We start from the raw sequence: 12790 nt of genomic DNA on the forward strand, positions 1-12790 counted from the left end.
CAGCAGTTTGACAGTCATATTGCTTAGACGTGTTCTTCACATTTATCTTGCTTGGGATTTGCTGAACTTTTTGGATCTGTATTTCTGTCTTTTGCTAAGTTTGGGAAATTTTGTAATCAGTTTCTTTTTGCTGATACTCTTAATTACTCATATGTTAGACCACTTGATATTGTTCAGTAAGCCTCCAAGGCTGTGTTCATTTTTCTCAACCTGTTCTTTAAATTGGATGCACTCTATTGATCTATCTTCAGGGCTACTCTTTTCTCAGTTGTGTCCATTTTCCTGTTAAATCTGTCTGGTTTGATACTTAATTTCAGATACCATATTTTGTTCTAAAATTCTTATTTGGGTCTTTTTTTATTATTATTTCTATTTTTCTATGGAGACCTATTTTATTTATCATATAATTTTTCACTTTACATCATTGATAATAGTAATGATAATCACTTATTTGCTATTTCCAGTATTTGGGTTCATCTCAGAATCTGTCTCTATTGATTATTATTTCTGTTAAGTAATTTTGGATTGTATCCTGGACATTGGAAATGTTGTGTTGTATTAACTCTGAATTCAACTGTGTTCCTTCAAAAAGTGTTGACATTTCTGTTTTAGCAGGTAATTAGTTGATTGGATAAAAACTGAAAATTGTTTCTTAGCAGTTCAAATCATTGGTTGGTTCATTTATCTTGGGTGAATGGAATGTAAGAGTCTCTTTCTCTGGCTATCTGCTTTAGGAATTCCCTCACTACGCTTTGGCGTCTGTGGTTGCTTCGAATTGTGCCCACTAGTTCTTTAAATCAGAGAGAGAAAATTGTGAAAGCATCTGGAGTAAAGGGAGGAGGCACATTGCCGTCAAAGGAGCAACTTTGACATATCAACAGAAATAATGGAAGCCAGAGAATAATGGAACAACATTGTTAAACTGCTAAGTGGGAAATAATATAAAACAAGAAACCTGTCAACTTGGAATTCTATATCTGGTGATATTTTCCTTCAAGGATAAACATAAAATTTTTAAAAGTTTTCAACTGTGTAAAAGATGAGAAAATTTTTACGAGCATATCTTACTATGAAAAGTGAAAGTGTTAGTTGCTCAGTTGTGTCTCACACTAAGCAATCCCATGAACTGCAGCAGGCCAGGCTTCCCTGTCCTTCACTGTTTTCTGGAGCTTGCTCAAACTCATGTCCATATAGTCGGTGATGCTATCCAGCCATCTCGTCCTCTGTCATCCCCTTCTCCTCCTGCCCTCAGTCTTTCCCAGAATCAGGGTCTTTTCCTGTGAGTTGGTTCTTTGTGTCAGGTGGCCAAAGTATTGGAGCTTTAGCTTCAGCATCAGTACTTCTAATGAATATTCAGGGTTGATTTCCTTTAAGATTGACTGGTTTGATCTCTTTGCCATCCAAGGGACTCTTAAGAGTCTTCCCTAACACCACAATTTGAAAACATCAGTTCTTTGGCACTCAGCCTTCTTTATGGTCCAGCTTTCACATCCATACATGACTACTGGAAAAACCATGGCTTTGACTAGATGGACCTTTGTATGTAGAGTACATACCTCTTCTATGTAGAGTACATCATGCAAAATGCTGGGCTGGATGAAGCACAAGCTAGAATTGAGATTGACAGGAGAAATATTAATAACCTAGATATGCAGATGACATAACGCTAATAGTAGAAAGCAAAGAGGAACTAAAGAGCCTCTTGAACATGAAAGAGGAGAGTGAAAAAGCTAGCTTAAAACTCAACATTCAAAAAACTAAGATCATGATACCCAGTCCCATCACTTCATGGCAAATAGATGGGGAAACAATGGAAACAGTGACAGACTGTTTTCTTGGGCTAGAAGTTAAAAAAGCAGGGTGACAATATACAGCCTTGACACACTTCTTTCCTAATTTTAAACCAGTCTGTTTTTCCATGTCTGGTTCTAACTGTTGCTTCTTGACCTGCATACAAGTTTCTCAGGAGATAGGTAAGGTTGTCTGGTATTCCTGTCTTTTTAAGAATTTTCCACAGTTTGTTGTGATCCACACAGTCAAAGGCTTTAGTGTAGTCAAAGAAGAAGTAGATGTTTTTCTGGAATTCCTTTGCTTTTTCTATGATCCATCAGATGTTGGCAATTTGATCTCTGATTCCTCTGTCTTTTCTAAATCTAGCTTGTACGTCTGGAAATTCTTGGTTCACATGCTATTGAAGCCTTGCTTGAAGGATTTTGAGCATTACCTTGCTAGCATGTGAAATGAGCTCAGTTGTACTGTAGTTTGAACATTCTTTAGCATTGCTCTTCTTTGGGATTGGAATGAAAACTCACCTTTCCCAGTCCTGTGGCTACTGTTGAGTTTTCCGAATTTGCTGGCATATGGAGTGGAGCATTTAACAGCATCATCTTTTAGGATTTGAAATAGCTCAGCTAGAATTCCATCACCTCCACTAGCTTTGCTCTTTATGTGAGTAGCCTTATATAAGAAATATATTGATATATATTTGGAATTCAATTTCTCTTCTTCCCTTTGCTTTTCTTTCCGTTCCTTCTTCCTTTTGAAAAGCACAGGACTGTGAGAGCTAGTAAAACTATAGCTGAAAACTTATACCAGAATATTCTGTCACTTGGACCTTGTGCAGGCCTATAATTTGAATGTGTGACTCTAGAAATGGTTGCTATGGTGATAAACCACTTTACTTAAATAGCATGTATTTTACTCAAAATTCAGAGAAATGGTAACAGTTTCTAGTAATCGTGTACTGGTATTAACTTCAAGGATATGCCTAGAGCTTACAGGTTTTGCATGTATTATATCCAGATGAGTTTATCAGGTTAAAGTTAAGCCAGTGAATAATGAAATATGTGCACTTAGCCCAGTTTTCTTGTTATGTATATCACTTTGCACATATGGAGCCCCCTTTTCAAGATTAATAATATAATCTGGAGAAATCAGGCCCATGGTGCTGGATTACTAAAAAATGGAACTTGGGTGGGGGAAACCATATAAGGTTATCTTAATCCATCATTCTACCTCGAGTAGGAATGACTGTTCTTCAGCAGTCCTAGACAGTGAGAGTTCACCAAAGATGAGGAACAATTGAAATGCTGCTTAGGTGAGCCCCTGTTGTAACCATCCTGACTGCAGCACTCGAGACGCTGTCTAGCTCCACAGCGCTAGACAGCATATTTGCTCTTATTCTTTATAAATTTAGATTGAATAACTCTTATAAAGAAACTTCCATCCATTCTCACATCAATAGCCTGTATATAAACCTTCTCTGGTCCCTTTGTATCTATTCAGACTGGTTGCAGAATTTCAGGTATGAATTCTTCATGATAACTAAGGATAGAAGAATTTTTTCTTTGATTTCTAAGATCCTTTCTGATGATAGCCAGGTTCTTTTGGTCACTGTGCAGTGATATGGCACACCAGTATCTTTAGAGCAGTTTGCAATGAATTTTAGATCCTCTCTTGGAGAACAATCTATAGTGTTTTTTAGGTGTTCTTTTGGACTAATAGTTATGACCAAAAATCTCATAATGATCATTTAGATAGCCTCTTTCCCCCTAGAAATGAATATGGAGATTCCTCTCTCATCTTTCTCCCCCTTTGTACAATCTTATGGGAGCTCATCACCTTCTATGCACCTTTCATGGCCTGGAAGATCTTAGTAACTTCTAGCCTTGGCTATGGAAATTTCGCTTTCCATTTCTCTGTTCTAATACTTACAAAACATACAAAACTGTAAAATTGTATCAGTTACAGCATAGATCCCTGAAGAATCACATCAACTATGAGAGAAGAAAAAGAGAAACTGAAATTTTAGATAACCTATAACCTACAGAAGAAACCTTCAAAAAATCCTAGAGAAAAGCATGGAAGTTGGAATTTGCCCTGGTTATTTATATTCCAAGGAGATGAGAGGCTTGGCTTTTGGTGAAGAAATCTATAGCTTGGCCTGAAGAGCACCACGTGGGCCAGCCTGCATCCACGTTTCTGTTATCATCAGAGAACAGTTTCAGTGAGGGGATGTTTAAGAAGGAAGGCTCAGTCTTTAGGAAAGCTCTAATGATTCTGATTCCTAAACAATGGCATCCTAAATTTAATGCAACTTCAGATTAGCAAAGAGAAATGGTAAAGTACATACACACATAACATTTTACAAGGTACACATATACCACACAAAAGCTTTTAAGCATTTGCAATAAATATTTGCATAAAGGTAATAGATTTGCATTAATGTTACCAGGGAGTAAAGAATAAACAAACATTGTGATTTGTTTCCATGCAGCCAGTTTCAGGCTGATTTTGAAACTCAGTTAAAATATGGTTGAATAAAAATATTTTCAAATAATGCTACCAACAAGGGATTAACTTCCAAAATATACAAACAGCTCATACAGCTTAATATCCAAAAATCAAAGAACCCAATCAAACAGTAGACATTTCTCCAAAGAAGACATATAGATGACCAAAGGCACATGCAAAGATACTCAGTATCGCTAATTGTTAGAGAAATGCAAATTAAAGCTACAAAAACACACTAGTCAGATGGCCATCATTAAAAAACCTACAAATAATAAATGCTGGAGACAATGTGGATAAAAAGGAGCCCTCCCAGTTTGTGGGAATGTAAATTGGTGCAGCCACTATGGAGGTTTCTTAAAAAACTAGTTACCATATGATCCTGCAATCCCACTCCTGGGCATATTTGCGGAGAAAACAGTCATTTTAAAAGATACATGCACCCTTTGTTCATAACAACACAATTTAAAATGGCCAACACATGGAAGCAACCTAAATGTCCATCAGCAGATGAATGAATAAATAAGCTGTGGCATATATATATATATAATGGAATATTAAATATTACTCAGCTATAAAAAGTATGAAATAATTCCATTTGTAGCAACATGGATGAACCTAGACATTATCATATTAAATGAAGTAAGCCAGAGAAAGACAAATATCATAATATTTTTTATATGTGGGATCTACAAAATGGTACAGATGGACTTATTTACAAAACACAAATAAACTCACAGACATAGAAAACAAACTTGGCGTTACCAAAGGGGATACCAGGAGCAGGGGAAGAGATAAATTAGGAGGTTTTGATTAATATATTCATACTACTAATAAAATAGGTAAGCAACAAGGACCTATTGTATAGTACTGGAAACTGTTCTCAATATCTTATAGTAACCTATACTGGAAAAGAGTCTGAAAAAGAATATATATAGAACTGAATCACTTTGCTATATATGTGAAACTAACCTAGCATTGTAAATTAAATATTATTGTTGTTGTTTAATTGCTAATTTTTGTCTGACTCTTTGTGACCCCATGGACTGCAGCCCACCAGGCTCCTCTGTCCATGGGATTTCCCAGGCAAGAATACTGGAGTGGCTTGCCAGTTCCTTCTCCAGAGAATCTTCCTGACCCAGGGATCGAACCCACGTCTCCTGTATTGCAGGCGGATTCTTTACCACTGAGCCACCAGGGAAGCCCAAATTGACTACACTGCAATTTAAAAAACAAGCAAAGCAAAAACATAAAAATAGAGTCATAATAGCCCCAAATTATGGTTGACTGTATTCGTTTTCATCAGTTTTTGATACCAAATTGAAAAAGAAATAAGAAAGTAGGTATCATAATGTTTCTGTAAGTGTATAAGTTGGTACAGCTACAACAGAAGGCAATATGATGATGTCTCTCAAAATTACAAATCCATACAACTTTGACCCAGAAGTTCTACTTCTAAAATATATATCCTGTAGATATCCTTACACATGTACACAATGACACAAGTACCAGATTATTCACAGAAGCATCTTTTTACCAGTTAAGATTAGAAGCAACCTGAATGTCCATTAGCAAGAAGCTGGCTAAATACATTATGGTGCATTCAGACATGAGGACACTGCATATGCTGAAAGAAGAGTGAGAACTCTTTTATGTATTGACATGGAATGATGTTCAAGACTATTGTTAGTTTAAAAATATCAAGGTTTAAAGACTGTTGACAGTGGGCTACCCATTTGTTTTAAAAAGTGAGAAGAAAGTGTATTGATATATAGATTAGATTAAACCATATAAAATTGCCATTATTAAGCTGTTTTGACAGAAAAAATAATGACCAATTCCATTTGGTTCCACCTAATACTTGCTTGAAGTTCCATAAAATTTCTTTGGGAACGTGCACTGTAAATTGACAGTTCTTCGTTGTCTCCAATGGGAGGCAGAGCTGAGGTAACTGGGGAGCAAGGAGGAGATTTTGAATGCTCTGGCTATTAAATCATGGGAAGGTACTACCTTTAAAAAAATAATTTACTAAAATTCTACATAAGTACAATAGATAAATGTGGCTGAGTAATATCATTTTCTCATCTTGCTCTAAATGAAATTGAGACATACCATGTTCCTACCCTGAAGCAACCAAACATTTTGGTTTAGTTTCCTTTTTCCTTCCACTTTGCCAGGAAATTCTGGGAATTATCTTAAGATATCTTATCCGAAGAAACCAGAACCTCTAGTGTTTCTGAAAAAAAAAAAGAGAGAGAGAAAGACAATATTTATATCACTAATCCTGCCCATGGAGGCTGTTTCTGAGTATTTCTTCTTGATGACTTCAGCTTCTGAGTCTACTTTAATGACTCAAGTACATTAACAAATGGAAAATGAAGAAGGATGAAAATGTTAAACCATATATGAGTATGAACACATTAAAGGGAAAATGACTGTCTCTATTTCTATTCTGTAGATTATTAGTTGCAGTGGACACATTGAAAAGCATTTCTTCAACTACGTGGATGATAACTCAAGAGGTGGAAATGTCAAAAAAGAGGTTAAACTCAGATTCGCCTTTTAAAAGAATTTGTATGTCAAGTGACTTAAAATTAAAAAAAAAAAAAACTAAAATTTTATGAATTTAAATGCCCAAGCTAGGGACCAGTTCTGTATTTTTTAAACAAAGCAACTTTTCTTCAGCCTGTCTCTAGAACATCATGGGTGTTATACTGTTAGCCTGTTGCTAAGTGTAAAGAGTTTTCAAGGAGAGGACACAACCTGTATTACTGAATGCTAACACATTTTAATTATTTTCTGTTCATTGGAACATTACACAGAGAAGCAATCCAGAAATTTTCTTGAGAAAATAAATCTAAACAGAAAACAGACATGTAAAAAGACATGTCCAAATTTATACAAATTAATTTTTCAATGTGCAAAAATTACCAACTTAAGAACTGACATATACTATTATTAAAGTCATACATGAGTGATGGTCTGAAGAGGCACATGTTTAAGGGCTGTCTGCAATAAGCAAACATCTGGTAAAGTTTCTCTTTCTTGAAATATAGGTACCAAAAATCCATAAGTGACCTGAGGCTTTGCTGAAGCCCTGGGAGGTCACTTATTCACTGGACAAATATATATGAAGTGCCTACAGCCATGTATAGAACATGGTCACTTGTGTGATAAGAGTGATTAAAAAAAACAAAATCTAACAACACACACACATGAGGTTTATTTGTTTTGTGTTACATGTAACCTTTTCACATTCTTTGAAAATTGTTAACCTGATTATTAACTCTTATATATAATTTCAGTTAGCCAGAGTATTAAGCTTGCAAGCCTTTTCCAGATCATTCTATGTACATAAGCAGTTGCTGCATCTGTACCCCTATGTCTCGTCCCCCATCCTGCTTGTATAGGTCTCCTGAGACATTCTGCTCTATGAACTCTATGCCCAGCTTCTTTTAATGAGAACTGATCACTTTTAAAATGAGTCTAAGGTCAAAATGGACTTTGCTTCCCTCACGACAGCAGGATTAGAGACCGTTTCCTCTACTGTGGGGTGAAGTGACCTGAGAAAACACAATTGCCGATTAAAATTCTTTTGACTTGTTTCATGCTTTAAAGCTCACAAAGTACTTCCATGGCCACCAGAGTAGTTCGTTCTCATCATAAGCCCATGTGGTAAATGTGCAAATATCATTTTCCTCATTTAAGTGTGAGGCATCAAGACTCCAAGAGGTCTTCATTCCTGCCCAAGTGGTGTGACTAAGGTTAGAAGCCAGGCCCTGGAATCAAGGCAGAAAAGGGTGAACATGTGAGGAGAGGGCCACATGCAGCAACCTTATACCAAGTTAGGGTAGTCACGATGTGCTTGTCACGGAAGGCTCGTCTGCTGCTGCTGCTGCTGCTGCTACTAAGTCGCTTCAGTCATGTCCGACTCTGTGTGACCCCATAGACAGAAGTCCACCAGGCTCCGCTGTCTCAGGCAAGAACACTAGAGTGGGTTACCATTTCCTTCTCCAATGCATGAAAGTGAAAAGTGAAAGTGAAGTCGCTCAGTCGTGTCTGACTCTTCTCGACCCCATGGACTGCAGCCCACCAGGTTCCTCCACCCATGGGATTTTCCAGGCAAGAGTACTGGAGTGGGGTGCCATCACCTTCTCCAGGCTCGTCTAGAAGTCTGTAAAGATGAATGACCACAGCTGTGTTCAGATGGACTTCCCTGTATGAATGGTACTAGATATCTACTTCCATTCTGTAGGGCAGTGGATTTGAAGTTGTGCCTGTAGTTTGTTCTACCCCATACACTAAAGAATTCAGTGTTCTTAAAGGAGCTACTGGAGCTTTCTTTGGCATTTAATGACAGTTTCACAATGTCATTAGTTTATACCTCATATCTGAAGAGAGCTCAGCCTGTACATCCTGGGCAATTTTGTAGCCCCTGCCTCTTTGAACTGATGTATATTGCTTTGTGTCTGAACATTAATCCAGGCCTTTTCTTTTATTTCTAGCCCACTGCTTATGAAAAGACTCCTGTGCCCAGTAAGAAGGAAAATATAGACAACTTTGACACGAGTTTTACAAGTTCTGTAGGTAGCAGACTCCCTCCAATTGAGCTCAAGGGAGAAGTTGAGAAACCACCTGTGACTTCAAGCCAAGGAACAGTGGCCAAAGGCACTGCTAAATCCTTTGCCCTGCCTAGATCCAAAAAGAAGCCCTAACAATGCTGAATGGTGCAGAAACAGAGCTGCTCTTTCTAGTGCTAAGAATGAAGGGGTAGGAGGGGAAAAGGACAGTACTGTGCTGAGCTTTTAGCCTTTTAGCTGCACTGAGCCCTGCCAAGTGTTTGTACCAGTTTAGAATTGAAGCTCTTCATCTCCAAAGCAGCGTGGTATTGAAGGACAGACACCAACAGACTTGATGGCAGGTGTGGCTGAAATCAACTCAAGGTGTTTTTGAGAGTTGTTTAGAGGAGGGGATGCCCTCAAAGCAAAGCTGTGGGCACACTTGCCCAGTTTTACTTAAGATTCTTACGTTTAGGCACAATTATTTTTAGGGGAAACTGAGAGCCAAATATGGTAGTAGAGGCTCCAGATGATTATGTGCACTTTGCACTAGGAGATTTGTTAGGAAATTACTAATAAACTTGCCATAGGCATAACAGCTGAAGTGCTTCAGCCAGTCACGTATGTTCTTGTGATTTTAGATTGCTGTAGATTGTTTAAGACAGCTTATTTTAAATGTAGAAAAATAGATTTTGTAACTATTTGCCAATAACTTGCTGCTAAATTCCCAGTGTATTGATTTAATCAATAAAAAAAACAGATGTTACCCATGCACGTTAATTTTTATATTAATAAGAGGTGACTATAGTCAGGTCCGCTGGGCTCTGAAAAGCATATTTTGAGCTTGATCTGCTGCTGCAAAGGTAGGCACACACCTTTGGGGAAGGTCATGAGGCAGGACATAGGGGAAGGTACAGGGTTTCGCTTAGTATTAAAGGTCTCTCCTTTGTGCGTGCTCTGTCGTTCAGTCATATCCAATTCTTTGTGACCCTGCGGGGCATAGTCTGCCAGGCTCCTCTGTCCATGGGACTCTCCAGGCAAGAATACTGGAGTGGTTTGCTATGCCCTCCTCCAGGGGATCTTTCCAACCCAGGGATCAAACCCACGTCTCCTGTGTCTCCTGCGTTGCAGGCAGATCCTTTGCACCTGGACAAATAGTTTTGCTATTCTAGATCACACTGGGTGAAGAGATGGTTCCATTGGCCTCACAGACAAACTCTCAGGAAGCAATTTGTATCTGCTTTTCCTGTTATAAAGTAGTAATCTACACGTCACCTCAGGCCCTCTTGGGATTGTCCTCTGGGCCTCCAAAATGCCCCACACCTAGCCAGCTGAGCAGGTACTAATCGCATAGAAATTCCCCCAGTGACTGAAGATAGTAGATGTGCTTCTTGCAATTAATTGGAAGACACAGCTGGGCCTCCAAATAGGTCAAAGATAACACTGATATGTGTCACTCCTGGCTAAGTAGTTCAGCCAGTGTTTTCTCAGCGCGTTCAATGTGCTTCCCCCGAGGGAATCTGCCAGCCAAAACATGGCTAGGGTACATGGTCTCCACTTTATTTTAAAACTGGCATTGGAGACTTCCCTTGTGGTCCAGTGGTCAGGAATCTGCCTACTAAGGCAGGGGACAGGTTCTGTCCTGGTTCAGGAAGATCCCACATGCTACGGGGCAACAAAGCTTAAGTGCCACAACTACTGACCCCATGCGCTCTAGAGCCCAAGAGCCCGCTTGTGGTCCTATGCACCGCAGCTGCTGAACCCCCCAAGCCCTAGAGCCTGTGCTCCGCAGCGAGAGAAGCCACTGCAATGAGAAGCCCACTCCACACAACAAAGAGTAGCCCCCACTCGCCACAACTGGAGAGAGTCTGTGCACAGCAACAAAGACCCAGCACAGCCAAAGATTAAATAAATAAATAATAATTTTTTTTTTAATGAAAAAACCTGAAGATGAAGCTTCTACAAGGTTTCTCCTTCCTCATTATTACTTCCAGTCCTACCAGGAGCCTATAAACCCTCTCTCCGGGATTAGTGAGCTATCTTTGAAGAGCATGTCCTGTTCACCTGCGGAGAAACCAGCCTCAGGTACGTGGAGATGCCCCCTTTCCAGAGGAGCCCCCAGAGGCAGAGGTGAGGTGGCTGGTCTCCTGGCAGAAAAGTCAACTGGGACAGTGGCTGTGGTTCTGCCAACTTCCTGGGCTAAAAAATGGAACACTGTCTATGTTCAAAATGCTCTTATTTTCATGGTGATACCTTCTTCTGTGTCATGCGTTGGAGAACTCTGTTGTTAAAATGAACGGCATCCAAATTTCTATCCATATTTCTCTTTAGTCTTAAGTAAGTAAGTCTGCTCAGTAAATTTGAGTAAAGGTCCAGAACCATGCACTAAGTAAAAGGTGAAATGATTTTATAACCTTATAGTGTGTCCCTGGTAGCTCAGCTGGTAAAGAATCCACCTGTAATGCAGGAGACCCCGGTTCAATTCCTGGGTCAGGAAGATCCCTGGAGAAAGGTATGGCAACCCACTCCAGTATTCTTGCCTGGAGAATCCTCATGGACAGAGGAACCTGGTGGGCTATAGTCCACTGGGTCACAAAGAGTCGGGCACAACTGAGCTTCCAAGCAAAGTGCTTCTATACCTTTCCCCAGCTTAGCACCAGGCCATACCAACTGTCCCTCTACCATACGATGGATTCTATTAGTTCTCCTCTGTCCAGACCTTCATTTTGATGGGAACTTAGCTCACTCCTAAGGGGAATTTTCAAATTATTTTTGTCATTTATTTTTATGGAACACACTTGGGCCAGACCATGTCTGAGTTTCGTTTTCCAACTGTGTACCTCTTTAATATCTGGGGATCTGCAGCCTCGGTTTCTCCATCTGCTTTCATAGCTGTGAAAATAGTCACTTTTCTGTTTCAGAGGCGTTTTCAGGGGTGATAGGCCTACTCCAAGACGCTGATAATCACTCTGACACCTCCTGTGCACCACAGCATGGAAGCATGGGCTTCATTATGACCCACAGGGACATACTGTGCCCAGGACAGTGCAGAGCAGGTGTGATTTCCAAGGAATGCAAATGCCGATCAGCACTCTGGCTTGAATGACAGACAAGTCCAGACATGAGAAATACGATAAAAAATAAATTCAGGCTGGGAGGCTGGGGAGAAGGTCGGTGGAGGAGAACAAGATGATGTCAGAGAGGGACTAAGAAAAGAAAGGAAAATGGGTCGGGATCGGGGGAGCAAAAAAAGAGAACAAAGTGTAATTAATAAAGAATACTGACTAGATAACAACGCGTGGATCTGCCAGACCCAGAAGCAGGAGTCAGAGGATGGAAGTGGGGGTCGTTACCGTGGTCCTTGTTCCAGGCCAGTCCGCAGGAGGACCAGCCCCTCTCGTGGCCTGAACACCAGATGAGGATACAGGCTGAAGAAACGAAGACCGGGGGAAACAAGCTGAGAGAGGCTCTGGTTTTAAGAGGTGGCCGTGGAATTGTCCTTACATTTCGAGTAGGAATGTTCTGTGGTGTTGGGGGTGGGGGAGAAAAAATACAAAATATTTTGTGCTTATCACTGAAATGCTTTGTTTAAATAATTCTATTTGACTCCAAAATGTAAGTTCCAGGTTAGAAAGATCAAAAGCAGCCAGTCTTGAAAATGAAGCTTTTTAAATTCCAGCGCTGCTGTTGAAATAGAGAATAAAAGGCTTTGTTCAAACATGCATTCCCAGCAGTGAGCAGAGCTTTGAAATTGGTCAGGGGAGTTGTGTTCCATAATGGCTGCACTTGCCTGGAGACCAAGGAGCTGTGGACTCTGGGAAATGACTCTGGGCTGGATACTTTCCATCTGCCCCTTCAGAACCACTCTGCCCTCCCCACCCAAAAGAGGTGATCTTTCAGGATTGCATTAATAGGTTCTCTTGGCATCTGGGTTCATTGGG

The 12790-nt window shown here is 39.8% G+C and overlaps 1 protein-coding gene across 1 annotated transcript in view; it reads left to right on the forward strand.

Moving 5' to 3' along the window:
- The window catches only part of STK33 (serine/threonine kinase 33), a 95666-nt gene extending 86661 nt beyond the window's left edge, over positions 1-9005 (forward strand). The window contains exon 12 of the mRNA XM_068987979.1: positions 8796-9005. Within this exon, the coding sequence (XP_068844080.1) occupies positions 8796-9005 (210 nt within the window). The remainder of the gene's footprint in view (positions 1-8795) is intronic.
- The last annotated feature ends 3785 nt before the right edge of the window (positions 9006-12790 follow it).

This window comes from Capricornis sumatraensis, chromosome 16 (assembly GCF_032405125.1).
Source record: "Capricornis sumatraensis isolate serow.1 chromosome 16, serow.2, whole genome shotgun sequence".
Classification (NCBI taxonomy): Eukaryota; Metazoa; Chordata; class Mammalia; order Artiodactyla; family Bovidae; genus Capricornis; species Capricornis sumatraensis.